This window comes from Symphalangus syndactylus, chromosome 1 (assembly GCF_028878055.3).
Source record: "Symphalangus syndactylus isolate Jambi chromosome 1, NHGRI_mSymSyn1-v2.1_pri, whole genome shotgun sequence".
Classification (NCBI taxonomy): Eukaryota; Metazoa; Chordata; class Mammalia; order Primates; family Hylobatidae; genus Symphalangus; species Symphalangus syndactylus.
The window spans coordinates 128648822-128662667 of record NC_072423.2 but is presented as its reverse complement, the minus strand read 5'-3'; the positions used below and the strand labels follow the sequence as shown (position 1 = coordinate 128662667).

The 13846-nt window shown below is 44.7% G+C and overlaps 1 protein-coding gene across 2 annotated transcripts in view; it reads left to right on the top strand.

The window, feature by feature from the left end:
* CMTM8 (CKLF like MARVEL transmembrane domain containing 8) overlaps positions 1-12443 on the top strand; it is a 131993-nt gene extending 119550 nt beyond the window's left edge. For both annotated transcript variants that reach the window (XM_055284728.2, XM_055284727.2), the window contains 2 exons: positions 9986-10102; positions 12002-12443. In XM_055284728.2, coding sequence (XP_055140703.1) covers positions 9986-10102; positions 12002-12085 — 201 coding nt within the window. In that variant the 3' untranslated portion in view covers positions 12086-12443. The remainder of the gene's footprint in view (positions 1-9985; positions 10103-12001) is intronic.
* Positions 12444-13846: the final 1403 nt, after the last annotated feature.

Sequence of the window (13846 nt, the reverse complement as noted above, 5' to 3'; positions counted from 1 at the left end):
AAACCTCTCCTGGGGCTGTGGCCTTAACCCTTTGTACATCACAGCTCTTTGATGTTGGAGCACATTGGATATAGAGTTAGAATGCAAAAGAAAATTGCTATTAGAACACATAGGTGTTCTTATATATTTGAAAAAGAGAATTGTCAGGAATGACTGGATTCTCATCCTGGCTCTGGCACCATGCTGGATGCAGGATGGTGAATGTGGTCCAGGGGATATAAATAAGAAAATGAGTAGATACGAGACCCTGTGGCACACGCCGCAGTGGGGCTGTGTAGAAAGTGATGGAGGCTGCCACCTCAGCTTAGGATGGCTGGGAACTCTTCAGAGAAGAAGTGACATTTAGCTTCATCCTGGAGATCGAACACACACATCCTAAGTGGATTCACAGAGATGGAAAGTGGGTTCCACTTGCCTTAAGAGCATTGACAATCTGGTTGGGAAATTCAAAGTAGCTAAATGATTTCCAAAAAAAATCCCAATGGTACCACATGTGTTTATGTATAAAACAGAGCTCTCCAGTGACACTATTTTTTTGTCTGTTTTCAACCAATATGTGAGAAAAAATATTTAGTTCCAAATAACTGACTTATGAACCAAATTTGAAATATAGTCTATTTGTGGTTATAGATTAAGTTAAGTTGGCAGACTTTCAGACAACACTATCATTGTTCAAAACGCACCTGGCTTTGTTCTTTCTGTGTTGCTAAGCTAAGTCCCCCAGGAAAACAAGTCTGATTTTATTTCACAGAGCAGATTGACTGACTCTTGACCATTTCCCCAAATCCAAAAGTAAGGACTCTTCATTAAGGTTTTCAAGAAAGCGTTGCAAGTTTGAAAAGTAATTCCAAACAAGGTGCTTAATCACTGTCTAGGGTGGTGGAAGCAGCCTTGTTAGAATTGGTGTTTTGCTGCCTCAGGTGGGCATCAGGAGGGAAAGACTCATTTAGATGCTGGATTCAAAAAAAGTTAGCACCTTGAAGTAATAATAACTATAGGAACACAGGATGAGGGAATAATCAAAGTAGGTTGGAATTTAAGGAACGCCGTTTTGGAGAAAGTTGTGTCCTAGGGTGGGTCTTGAAGAAAGCGCCTGTGAACTTGGAAGAAGAGGAACTTGGACAGTGTAGTAGGGGAGCAAATTGTTGGGATGGAGGAATGGACAGTACCCTTCTTTCCCTTTTTGCCTGAGTCTCAATTTCTAGTTATGTTATCTAGATCAGCAATTGGCATTCTGTCTCTGTAAAGGACCAGATAGTAAGTATTGTAGTCGTCTTGGGCTATACTCCTATGGCCCAGCCACTCAACTCTGCCTGCAGCATTGAGAGAAGCCATAGGCAATTTGTAAATGAATGAGCATGGCTGTGTTCCAGTAAAACTTTATTTACAAAAACTGGTTGTGGTGGAGGGCGGTGGCTCACGCCTGTAATCTTAGCATTTTGGGTAGACACCTGAGGTCAGGGGTTTGAGACCAGCCTGGCCAACGTGGCGAAATCCCGTCTCTACTATAAATACAAAAATTAGCCTGGCGTAGTGGCACATGCCTGTAATCCCAGCTACTCAGGAGGCTGAGGCAGGAGAATCGCTTGAACCCAGGAGGCGGAGGTTGTAATGAGCTGAGATCACGCCACTGCACTCCAGCTTGGGTGACAGAGTGAGACTCTGTCTCAAAAAAACAAAACAAAACTAGTGGTGGGCCAGATTTGACCCACAGGCCATAGTTTACAGACCTCTTGTCTAGATCATATATAGTCTTTCTCTTCTCCAAGCCTAAAACTCCTTCACTGATTTATTACATTAAAAATTTTAAAATATTGCCTTTAATAGGACTTTTAAAAAAGAATATTAACAATGCCTACTTCCGGCACCCCTAGTTTTAAAATGCTTTGATTTTCATTATCAGAATTTATTATTGTAAGGTGTGTCCCCATTTTATAGATAAGGAAACTGAGGTTTGGAGTCTTGTGACTTTGCACAGATTTACATACAGTAGGGGTCCACATCTTTTGAATTCCATCTGCATTTGTTTTCTGATCTCATCCTGCTCCAGTAGGTAGGAACTGCAGCCAGACACCAGGAAACCAGGACTCCTAATCCCTTTAGAAGGGTTTAATCATTTATCCCCCTTAAGCAAGGCTGTCAGCCTCCAGGTCAGGGGTTGCACACTCACATGTGTGAGGCACCAGTCAGGTCGTACAAGTGAGTAAACTCAGCATGGTATTGAACCTTGCCACCCAGACACACTTTCTTACCATCTTAAACAACTTGAGAATATGCTTCACTTCACAAATAAATAGCTGGAAATGTGCTCCCAGGATTGCTAAATTTTCTGTTTGTTTTCTAAGGCAATCTAGAAATCTGAGCTTTGGTGTGAACTCTCCCAATTTTAAAATGCTTACAGCCATATTCTTAGAATTCATTTGCTGCTGGCAGAAGCTACAGGTCAAACATGTCTGACTTCTGGTTGGGGTTTATGTTTACTGTTACAACTAAATACACCTTTGTAACTTCTCAAAGCATTTGTGAGTTGGGTACATGGTGTTAACCAAATATCCAGAGTGGAGAATGGAAAAAGCTTCCATCTGTTAACAACTAAAGGCTCTGACTAAACTTCCATATTTTCCAGTGCCCAGCAGAATCTCTTACAGAACAGCCTGTGGGGGATTCAGATGCCAGCCCAACTGTCGTGTCCCAGCACAAATCAGGAGCATAGCAAGTGTCAGGCTGGGACTTTGTGCTGAAGCAGCTGACAGGCTCCTGGTGCCGAATTGGACTGCCTAAACTCTTGCTACTCAAAGTGTGGTCCCTGGACCAGCAGCATCACTGGGAGATTATTAGGAATACGGAATGTTAGGCCCTACTCTAATTCTGATTTGTACTGACTGAATCAGAAATTCTGTAGAGGGCTTCAGGATCTCTATTATGACAAGATTTCCAGATAATTCTTAGGCATCTAAAGTGTGAGAAACACTGGTTTAAAAATAGTTATAGATCCATAATCCCTGAGTCAAAACCTTTGGGTCAGATGTGAATTAACAGTTTGTTTTGTTTTGTTTTGAGACGGAGTTTCACTCTTGTTGCCCAGGCTGGAGTGCAATGGCGCAATCTCGGTTCACTGCAACCTCCACCTCCCGGGTTCAAGCGATTCTCCTGCCTCAGCCTCCTGTGTAGCTGGGATTACAGGCATATGCCACCACGCCCAGCTAATTTTGTATTTTTAGTAGAGACAGGGTTTTTCCATGTTGGTCAGGCTGATCTCACACTCCCGAACTCAGGTCATCCACCCGCCTCGGTCTCCCAAAGTGCTGGGATTACAGGCGTGAGCCACGGCGCCCGGCCTAAGAGTTTTTGTTTTGTTTTGTTTTGTTTGTTTGTTTGTTTGTTTTTTCAAATTTTGGAAAGGTAATAAGGTGATTTAGTGCATTTACGACAATATGTACGCCTGAGTCTGGGGCTGCACTGTAATGAGACAAATTAATGTTTCTGCAAGAACACGTGGATTTTCCTGCTAAGAGGGATAATGAAGACCACATTGCTCCCATGTCAGCTCAGGTCAGCTTTTACTACCAAATGACTTTTGAATTTACTCTTGCTTTTCAGAGCATTTAGGGAATCTAAGATTGCAGAGAAGGGATTGGTAGACTTGGTTTTAGTCCCCTGGGAACTTGCCTGGGAGATCACTGCAGAAACCAGAGTTTTATAATCTCACGTGTAGTGCCTCCATTGATAAGGCATGAACTTTGCATTGGAATCTTATCTTAACAATAGCTCATTCCCTTAATGTGTCTGGGGAGGTAGAAAGTGACCTATATCCATTTTTAATACGCAGCAGAAACCACAGCTGGTTCCTACTAGCGCCTCTGAGCTCCTGGGCTACAACTGTTATGATACCATTTATTCAGGGAGACTTGGATAGGTTTTCCAACAAATCTGATTTAAGCTAAAAGTTCAGAGCAATAAAATTTGCCTTCTTCATAGCACCAAGCACTAGGGTCTACATGCATGCGTTTCCTGAGGATTCGTCCTCTGTAGCTCATCCCTGCTGACCTCACTGCAAGCCTTGTGAGCTCCAGAGAGCAGGGATGTTTGTCTCCTTTTACCAGTAAAAGCAGCTACTATTTTTTTTCTTTTTTTTTTTTGGAGATGGAGCCTTACTTTATTGCCCAGGCTGGAGTACAGTGGTGCAATCTCGGCTCACTATACCCTCCACCTCTCGGGTTCAAACAATTCTCCTGCTTCAGCCTCCTGAGTATCTGGGATTACAGGCGCCCACCACCACACCCAGCTAATTTTTGTATTTTTTTAGTAGAGACAGGGTTTCACCGTGTTAGCCAGGCTGGTCTTGAACTCCTGACCTCAGGTAATCTGCCCATCTTGGCCTCCCAAAGTGCTGGGATTACAGGCTAGAGCCACCGCACCTGGCCGGCAGTTACTATTTCTTAAGCACATACTGTGTGCCAGATATCACACTGGGTCCTTTATATTTTACATCATTTCATTTAATCCTTACAGTAACTCTGCAAAGATAGAATGCATTATTTCCATTTTGCAGATGAAGAAACTGGGGCACTGAGAGGATGCTTGAGAGCCAGGAATGGGAGGCAGGTCTTCTAATACCAACCACAGTTGTGAACCTTGGAGTCTGTTTGGCTCCCAGTATACACAGATATTCCAGTTTCTCTTGCCCTTGGAAGTAGCCATTTCCACTGTGCCATCCTGAGCAGGAAGTGCCAGCCTAGATGTTGGGTCTTGGCGGTCTTTTCAGCATAGCAGCTCTAAAGAGTCCCATTTGTTATTGTAAATCTTCCAAAAGACCCTTCTTCTAATGATGGTGCCGGAACTGAGCACATGACTTATTAGCAGAGGCTGAGAGTCAGAAAATGGGACCTTCCTGTTGGCTCTGTCTCCAACCAGCCTGCCTGAACCTACAGGCCTAAGTCCCTGCTGTCACCTGGTGGGATCATGTTATAAGCAGGATCCACTGAGTCTTCCTGTCTCCTCTTCACAAGTCAATGCAAATGCCTTAGCCTGACGGGCACAGTCAAGTTCTAAATGACTGCCTCTGGCCTCTAGCTGATAGAATCATTAAACAGGAATAAGAAAAGTAAGTTACTGTGTATACTTTATAGTTTACACAACTCTTTAACAATATGGTCTCCTTTGAGATGGGTGAGACTTGTATAGTTTTTCCCATTTTGTAAATTGAGTACAATCAGTTTGATGGTAGGTTTAATCCCTATAAGAGAGGTCCAAAATAGCATTGGTTTAAAACTTATTTCTCTCTCCTGTGATAGTCCAGAGGTAAGTCACCTGTTCTATAAGATCACCTGTACCCCAGGTTCCTCCTTTCTTGTGACTTTGCCATCTTTAACAGTTGGCCTGTGGTCCAAGGTGGCAGCTTCAGCACCTGCCATCATATCTACATTCCTAGTCAGGGGGAGAGAAGGTAAAAAGTGGGCAATGGAGGGCACACTTCTTACCTTTAAGGCACAGTGTTGACATTGTATATGTTACATCTGCTCACATTCTTTAGCCTAAACGTGGTCACCTGACCACATCTTCCAAAGGAGGCTGGAAGGTGGAATCTTTAGGAGGCCATGTGCTCAGCTGGAAACTCCATTACCACATAAGAAGAGAGAAACATAGCAGGGGACAGCCAGCAGCTCTGCCACAGATGAAACAGCTAAAGAGGTTATTTCCCCAAAGCCACATAGCTGTGAGCGCTGCATTGGCCCATCTCCTGTATCCTGCAGCCCTTCTCCTAGTTGTTTATCATATCTTCCTTCTTTCTTTTTTGGTTGTGGATTCAAAATATAGCTTTTTAGATGAAACCTACATGGAGATTCCCAACAGACCTGATTCAGTGTGTCTGGGGTAGCGCCTGGGAACATGCTTTTCTGACAGATTTCCAGATAGTGCTGATACCACTCCTGCACTTTGAGTAGCACTGAGCTCCTTTACTAGCTGGTCGTAGACAAGGTGGGGAGGGAAAACGGGATTCTTATCCAGCATCAGCCTGTACCTTTTCCTCAGCCTTTGCCCAGACCCAATCTCTTCTGTCAAGCATGAGTGTCTCTTCCACCAAGCATGAGTGTCTCTTCCACCAATGTGTGGTAATAGGGATTAGAGGGCCAGAAAGGCAAGCCACAGGTGAAGAGGACATCCCTACCACCCTTAAGAAACGGACTCTGGGCCAGGTGCAGTGGCTCATGCCTTGTAATCCCAGCACTTTAGGAGTCCAAGGCAGGAGGATCACTTGAGCCCAGGAGTTCAAGACCAGCCTGGGCAACATAGCAAGACCTGTCTCTACTAAAAATAAAAATTAGGCCGGGCGCGGTGGCTCACGCCTGTAATCCCAGCACTTTGGGAGGCTGAGGCGGGTGGATCATGAAATCAGGAGATTGAGACCATTTTGGCTAACCCGGTGAAACCCCATCTCTACTAAAAATACAAAAAATTAGCCGGGCATGGTGGCATGCGCCTGTAGTGCCAGCTACTCAGGAGGCTGAGGCAGGAGAATCGCTTGAACCTGAGAGGCAGAGGTTGCAGTGAGCCAAGATCGCACTACTGCAGTCAGACTGGGTGACAGAGTAAGATTCTGTCTCAAAAGAAAAAAAAAAAAGACAGAAAAGAAATGGACTCTGATGGAAAAGATGTGTACAAGGCTGACTATACTAAGCAGAAGGATATTTAAATAAATGCTAAAAAGAGAGGCAGGTGAAGTTCCAGGGGAGCCATCCTTCCCACCTGTTCACTTAAATTTTTGGTGGTTTGGGTATGCCAGATGGTGAACCTAGGTAGCTATGTCTTTCAACTCTTGAGGGCCCAGTATCAGATGCCTGAAAATCTTGCCTTCTTAGCTATCTGAATAGATGTAACACCAGGGACAGGAGCTGCTCATTATCCCCCACTATCCATTTTCTTCTGTAGTAATAGAAGTTTCAGTTGAGCCTTGGCCACTCTGCCACTGGGTGGGCCCTGGGACTGAGTTCCAGCTGAGGGGATGTTTGCAGCAGTGATGTGTGAAGCTTCATGGCCCCAAAGTGGGGCTGCTTTTTTTCTCCTCCCCCTCCTCCCCTTCCTAGCAGCTGAGATTCTGCTGTGGTAGTGAGACACCTCCTGGGCCATGTGGAGAATGGTGAGAACCTGGAGATGGCCAAGTATTGTGGATGGAGCCTGTGTCCCTGTCACTCCGAGGCTGCCAGACCAGCTCTGGCTGCCTAAACCTTAGATAGGAGTAAACTCTCTTTCCTAAGCCACCATCTTGGGTCATGTCCCCACAGCCAAATTTACTAACTGTATATTATCTCAGGGCTTCTTTCCATTATCTTGAGATCTGAGATTTATCTTAATATGTCCACAAGTACTATGCATAGCTAGGTAAAAATAAGCCGGTATTTGAGAGAAAAAAAAAAGAGAACATTTTTATACCAAGGAGGGATTGACTTTCAGAAAAGAGTGGACTTCTCTCTCCTCCCTTCCTCTAAAAAAAGAAGTTGGAAACCTTCTGTTTTTTTGTGTGTTGTTGTTGTTGTTGTTGTTTGTTTGTTTTTGTTTTTGAGATGGAGTCTCACTCTGTCACCCAGGTTGGAGTGCAGTGGCGTGATCTCGGCTCACTGCAACCTCCCCCTCCCAGGTTCAAGTGATTCTCGAGCCTCAGCCTCCCGAGTAGCTGGGATTACAGGGCCCATCACCACGCTCGGCTAATTTTTGTATTTTTAGTAGAGATGGGATTTCACCATGTTGGCCAGGATGGTCTCAAACTCCTGACATCTCAGGTGATCCACTTGCCTCGGCCTCCCAGAGTGCTGGGATTACAGGTGTGAGCCACTGCACCCAGCAGAATTTTTAAATTACTATATTGTCCTTGTAGCTCTCTTTCACTGTGGCCCAGGGAACTGGCATTTCAGTTGGAGGAGCTATCAGGTTTTTCAACTTGAAGAGTCTCTGATCCAGGGCCTATTTCTCTACAGCAACAAGACCTCATGTTTCTATGAAGCTAAGTAACATTCTAGAACCTTCTGAAGCTTCACATATCCCTCCTTCATTTCTGTAGCCCAGATTTCTTTTTTCAACCTTTATCATGATCCTGGTTTCTTTGCTCTTCTCTTTTCTTTCATCTCTCCACCTATTTTCACTACATTTCCTCCAACCCAGGCATTCCCCTGGACATGTTTACTTTCGGGAGTGTTAAACAAGACTAGGGAAGTCACAAAGTTAGGCACTGTGAGATAGTGCCTGAGAGAGGCTTGTAATAACCTGGCAGAGCTCCCAGTGTGGGGGGTGCACAGCGGGAGAATGCCCCTGCCTTCTACTCACGTCTCTACCAACCCTCTTCCCCTTCCCCAATTCTTTCCAAGGGAAATAGCAATTTCTTTTTTCTTTAGAGTTCAGAAAAATGGGCCATACTTAGTGAGAGATGGGGTCATTGCATGTTCACAGGTCCTAGACTCAGAGAGTCTTTCTTTCCCCATCTCCTCTCTGGCCCCCTCGTCCATGTGGGCTCATGCACAAGGCCCAGGACGTCAGGGCAGTACTGGCCAGGCTGAGCTTTCCCTGAATTCTCTTTCATTCATTCGCATTCTTTCCTTGTATAAAGAACTAGACACGCATGAGAGCCCTGAAACACATCCTCAAAGATGTTCATTGCAGCAGCATTTATAATCCTGGAAAAATTAGCAACATTGAAACGCCCATCAGTAGGGGAAAAGTTAAATTATGAAGTATTAGTGGCAAGACAAGACTAAATGGTTTGGCAAGTACTAAATGTGTGTGACTCTATATTCTAAGAGGTGATATGGGAGAAAAAATACCAGTAAGGGCGTGTGTGTTAATGCACAGATGTGTTTCTAGACCAAAAAGTAAACAAAAAAACACAACCAACATTCCTAATGAGTCATTTAGTGAGACCAGGGCTTCTTAGGGGACAGTTTCGGCAGCCTGACCCTGGATCTGACTGTGGTGAAGCCCTTATCTTAAAGGTTAAGTGCCCTGACCTGGGGACAGTGTGAGCACAGGTGGAGGTGGCAACAGGGACATACAACCTCTGCCACAATGCTAGGGCCTGCAGTGGGAAAATTCTATGTAGCTTTTTTTTCTCTGAGAAGAGAGAGATTGCTTCCTCCCTTTCCCCTACCCCTTCTTCTGTCTCCAAGTTACTGAGGGAAAGATGTTAGACCACAGAGGGCCCACTCCTGAGAGGCATCCCCCTTCCTCCCCAGTTGGTTTCTGCTCTGGTTTCACCTCACTCCTGCCCCTCCCATGTGTTCAGGCAGGAGCCAGCTTTGCATGGTTTCCTATGCATGTTTCAGAACATGGTTTCTTAGAGTTTAGACATAACTGAAAACCAAATACCTACCGGGACTTACATATCTTCTCTAAAAATAGGAACAAATAAGGTGAAGCCAAGGGTGACATTAGTTCCCAAAGGGCTATAACCGCCTTTTTAAGAACTTGCAGCTAGGACAGAGGAGCTCATTTAAATATCCCTCCCTGTTTGGAACAGGGGGTTAGGGAGTCAGCTGGGCCTGTTTTGGGGGACACTCTATTGCGCCTCTATGTCAGGGACACATGCAAGGGCTACAGCTGCGGCTGAGGGCCAGGGGCTGAGGCTGAGCCCACTGAGTGGCTGCCACTGCTGCCTGCCATCCTCAGACAGCGTCAGCTTGGCTGACATCTGGATGAGATGAGGCTCAGGAGCAAACGGAAGAAGCAAAATGACTGAAGGGGCGGCATGCAGTCTCAGTGTCTTGTGGGGGCAGGGGCAGCATCTGGTATGAGCTGCCGTAAAACCCTCTCCTCTTGCACTTGCTGCCTCCCCAAGGCCCTGAGAGCTGCCTTCCCACAGCCTTGTCCCTCACCCTCCCACAGGTGTCCACCTGGGGGCCCCTTCCCACACCAGAGGTACAGCCCTCGTCACTTCTGAAGTCCAGAGGTGTGCAGACCCTCCCCTCTCCCTAAACACTCTGCCCCTGTGTCCCCCCAGGGCCTGTGCTTTAACGGCAGTGCCTTCGTCTTGTACCTCTCTGCCGCTGTTGTAGATGCATCTTCCGTCTCCCCTGAGAGGGACAGTCACAACTTCAACAGCTGGGCGGCCTCATCGGTGAGTAGCCCTCCATCCCCACATGATCCTCCTCTTCCCTCTCCAAGGCTTGCTTGGGATTGGGGAAGACAGAGTCATCTGCAGGAAAAAGCAGCGCTTGCAGTAGTGATAAATTAGCAATTGGCTTATTGATTTGAAAATATCTAAAACTGGCAGGGGGCAGGGGGCCCTCCTGGCCCAAAGTGGGAAAAGCCTGGGAGACTGCTTGAGTGAATGCCAAATAACTGGAACAAGATAAATATTCAAGGGAGAAAAGCTGTTTAAAGCAGGCTAAGAATAATTCTACTGCCTATAATTTACTAAGTGGGGGAAGGTTGCAGAAAATGAACAGAATGTAATTCCATTTAGTTTTTTTGTTAAGTGAAAATATTTGTTTATGCATTGAGAATGCCTAGAAAAATATATACCGGTAGAGGTTCCTTCTAGAGACTGGGATCGGGAAATGAGGCGAATGGGACAAGGAACTTCTATTTTTTTTTTTTTTTTTTTTTTTTAGAGAAGGGGTCTTGCTCCATCACCCAGGCTGGAGTGCAGTGGCATAATTATAGCTCACTGCAACCTGGAACTCCTCAGCTTGAGCCATCCTCCTACCTCAGCCTCCTGAATAGCTGGGACTAGAATCCTGCACCACCATGCCCAGCTAATGTTTTTTTTGTAGAGACTAAGTCTCGCTATGTTGCACAGGCTGGTCTGGATTTCCTGGGCTCAGGTGATCTTCCTGCCTTGGCCTCCCAAAGTGCTGGAATTACAGGCGCTTGAGCCACCGCACCTGACCTTACTTTTTAATTTATATACTTCTGTTTGCATTTTTAAACTATAAGTGTGTATGATTTTTCTAATTAAAAAAAACTGGTATTAAGAATCTCTCTGAGATTGGCCTTAAAATAGCCCATCTCCAAAAGAAGCCTATCGTGGGAAGGAGGGAGGCAGTTAGACAGAAATGCCAAAATGATTATGTCAAAGCTGATTGGTGGTACATGGGGGTTCATCATATTCTTTACTTTTATTTCTGTTTGAAGATCTCTATTTAAAAGTAGATTGGTCGGGCACAGTGGCACATGCCTGTAATCCCAGCACTTTGGGAGGCCTAGGCGGGTGGATCACCTGAGGTCAGGAGTTCAAGGCCAGCGTGGCCAACATGGTGAAACCCCATCTCTACTAAAAATACAAAAAAATGAGCCAGGGGTGGTGGCGGGCACCTGTAATCCCAGCTACTTGGGATGCTGAGGCAGGAGACTCACTTGAAACCAGGAGGCAGAGGTTGCAGTGAGCCAAGATCACGCCATTGCACTCCAGCTTGGGCAACAAGAGTGAAACTCCGCCTCAAAAAAACAAAATAAAATAAAAGTAGAGCACATGGATGCTGGTGACATTAAAAATCACAAGCTTTGTCAAGACTGGGCTCAAGTTAACACATAGCAAGAATGAACTAGAACTGGGTGGAGGCTGCCCCATTAATTAAGAAGGGCCTGCATTTTCCTCCTCCCTGTTCACACCTCACATACCATGTGGGCTCATTGCTTACTCTGGCCCACTCGACTCATTTATGTGAACTGACACTGTAGCAATCCGAGATTGTACCCCAGACCTAGATTGCCTGTGCTAAATTAGAAATGATATACTTTTCTCAGATGCACTGCCGCCGTATTCACTCCTAAGTGAACTCCCTGAGGTTATTTGAGCAAAACTACAGGCTTTCAGATGTTCTCCAAAATAAAAACAGCATAACCAGAAATCATTTGAGAAGGATAGTAATTGAACCAATAAAGTAGTTTTAGACGACAAGGCCTGGTATCAAGAGAAGGTAGTGAGTGCATGATTCCATGGAGGTGAAATGATAACTTTTGCTAATTAGGATGTGCCCTAAACCACACTTCTATTATACTTTGTTTTCTCCAGTTCTTTGCCTTCCTGGTCACCATCTGCTACGCTGGAAACACATATTTCAGTTTTATAGCATGGAGATCCAGGACCATACAGTGATTTACCATTTTGATAATTAAAAGGAAAAAAAAAGGAAGACTCTTACTGTAAAAACAGCTGTAGGTATAATGTATATTCCCAGAGAATTGTATTTAACTAATTAATGTTTTTTATATTCTTAAATTTGCTCACAAATTGTGGTTTGTTACAATTAAACTGGATACTTATTTGCAAAGTGTTGTAGCTTATAATGAACTCTTAAGTATCTTATTAATGTATTAATGTCTTCATAGATCATATTTTCTTAGACAATGTTTAAATAGATAAATTGCTAATATTGAGAATGTGTCAAGTTTGTAAACCTAACTTTTAAGATGCCAGATTCTTTTTTGATTAAATGTTGCAAAATCCCAACTAATGTTGTGTTTGATTGGAGAAAGGAGACCTACTGTTGAAGCTTGAGGCTAGGCTCTCAAGGCTGGCAGGGGGCTGGGAAGTCTCCCTCTTCACAGGGCTGCATGGTATGATATTGTCAGGAGGAACTTATCCATAGTCTCAGGGCAAAGAGGCAGGAGATTCATTTCCTCAATTCTGGGGATCATAGATCAGTGTTCATGATTTTCATATGCTAACAGGTTGCCCCAGAAAGCATCTATTCAGACCTGGCCTTGGACATCAGTGATAAGCTCATGGGAAGTTATGCTACTAAGTGCAGTGACTGACGTGCTTGTGATATTTTTTCTAATATGCATTATTAAAAAAAATAACTATTAAAAGGATAAATATCTGAATATATTGAATATATCTTAAAATTATCTTGCTGGCTGGGCACTGTGGCTCATGCTTTGTAATCCCAGCACTTTGGGAGGCCGAGGCAGGCAGATCACGAGGTCAGAAGATTGAGACCAGCCTGGCCAACATAGTGAAACCCCGTCTCTACTAAAAATACAAAAATTAGCTGGGCGTGGTGGCAGGTGCCTGTAATCCCAGCTACTTGGGAGGCTGAGGCAGGATAATCGCTTGAACCCAGGAGGCAGAGGTTGCACTGAGCCAAGATCACGCCACTGCACTCCAGCCTGGTGACAGAGCAAGACTGCGTCTCAAAAAAAAAAATTGCTGACCACAGTAACATGTGTGCTATCTTTTGTGAAAACTACTGGGCCAGGCCAGGCCAGGCATGGTGGCTCATGCCTATAATCCCAGCACTTTGGGAGCCTGAGGTGGGTGGATCACTTGAGGTCAGGAGTTTGAGACCAGCTTGGACAATATGGCAAAACTCCATCTGTATCAAAAATACAAAAAATAAGCCAGGCATGGTGGTGCACCCCTGTGGTCCCAGCTACTTGTAAGGCTGAGATAGGAGGATCCCTTGGACCTGGGAGGAGGAGGTTGCAGTGAGCCACGATCATGCCACTGCACTCCAGCCTGAGCAACAGAGTGAGGCCCTGTCTCAAAAAAAAAAAAAACTAATAATAAGACACTGCTGGACCGAAAGGTTTCAATATTCCAAATCTCCAGTGCAAAAATATTGTAACATCATTATTAGATAGTATCAGGTAAAGAGAAAAGCTCACATCAGCAAGACAGTATGTACTTAGAGGAAGTGTTTTTAGGTAGGACGATTCTTGCTAGTACAGCAGTGTATCTTGGATGATTTTTCAATATGAGCTTTTGAAAAACAAAAAACCACAGAAACGTTAGTGTAGTTGATGAGAGTGAACAAAGCTGAAGCTGTGCACTCTGTTGATATGACTCCCATGGCCTCTGCCTCTTGATCTCTCACCTGTTTAGCAGTGCTGTTTTTTTCTGTTTGTGCTAGTT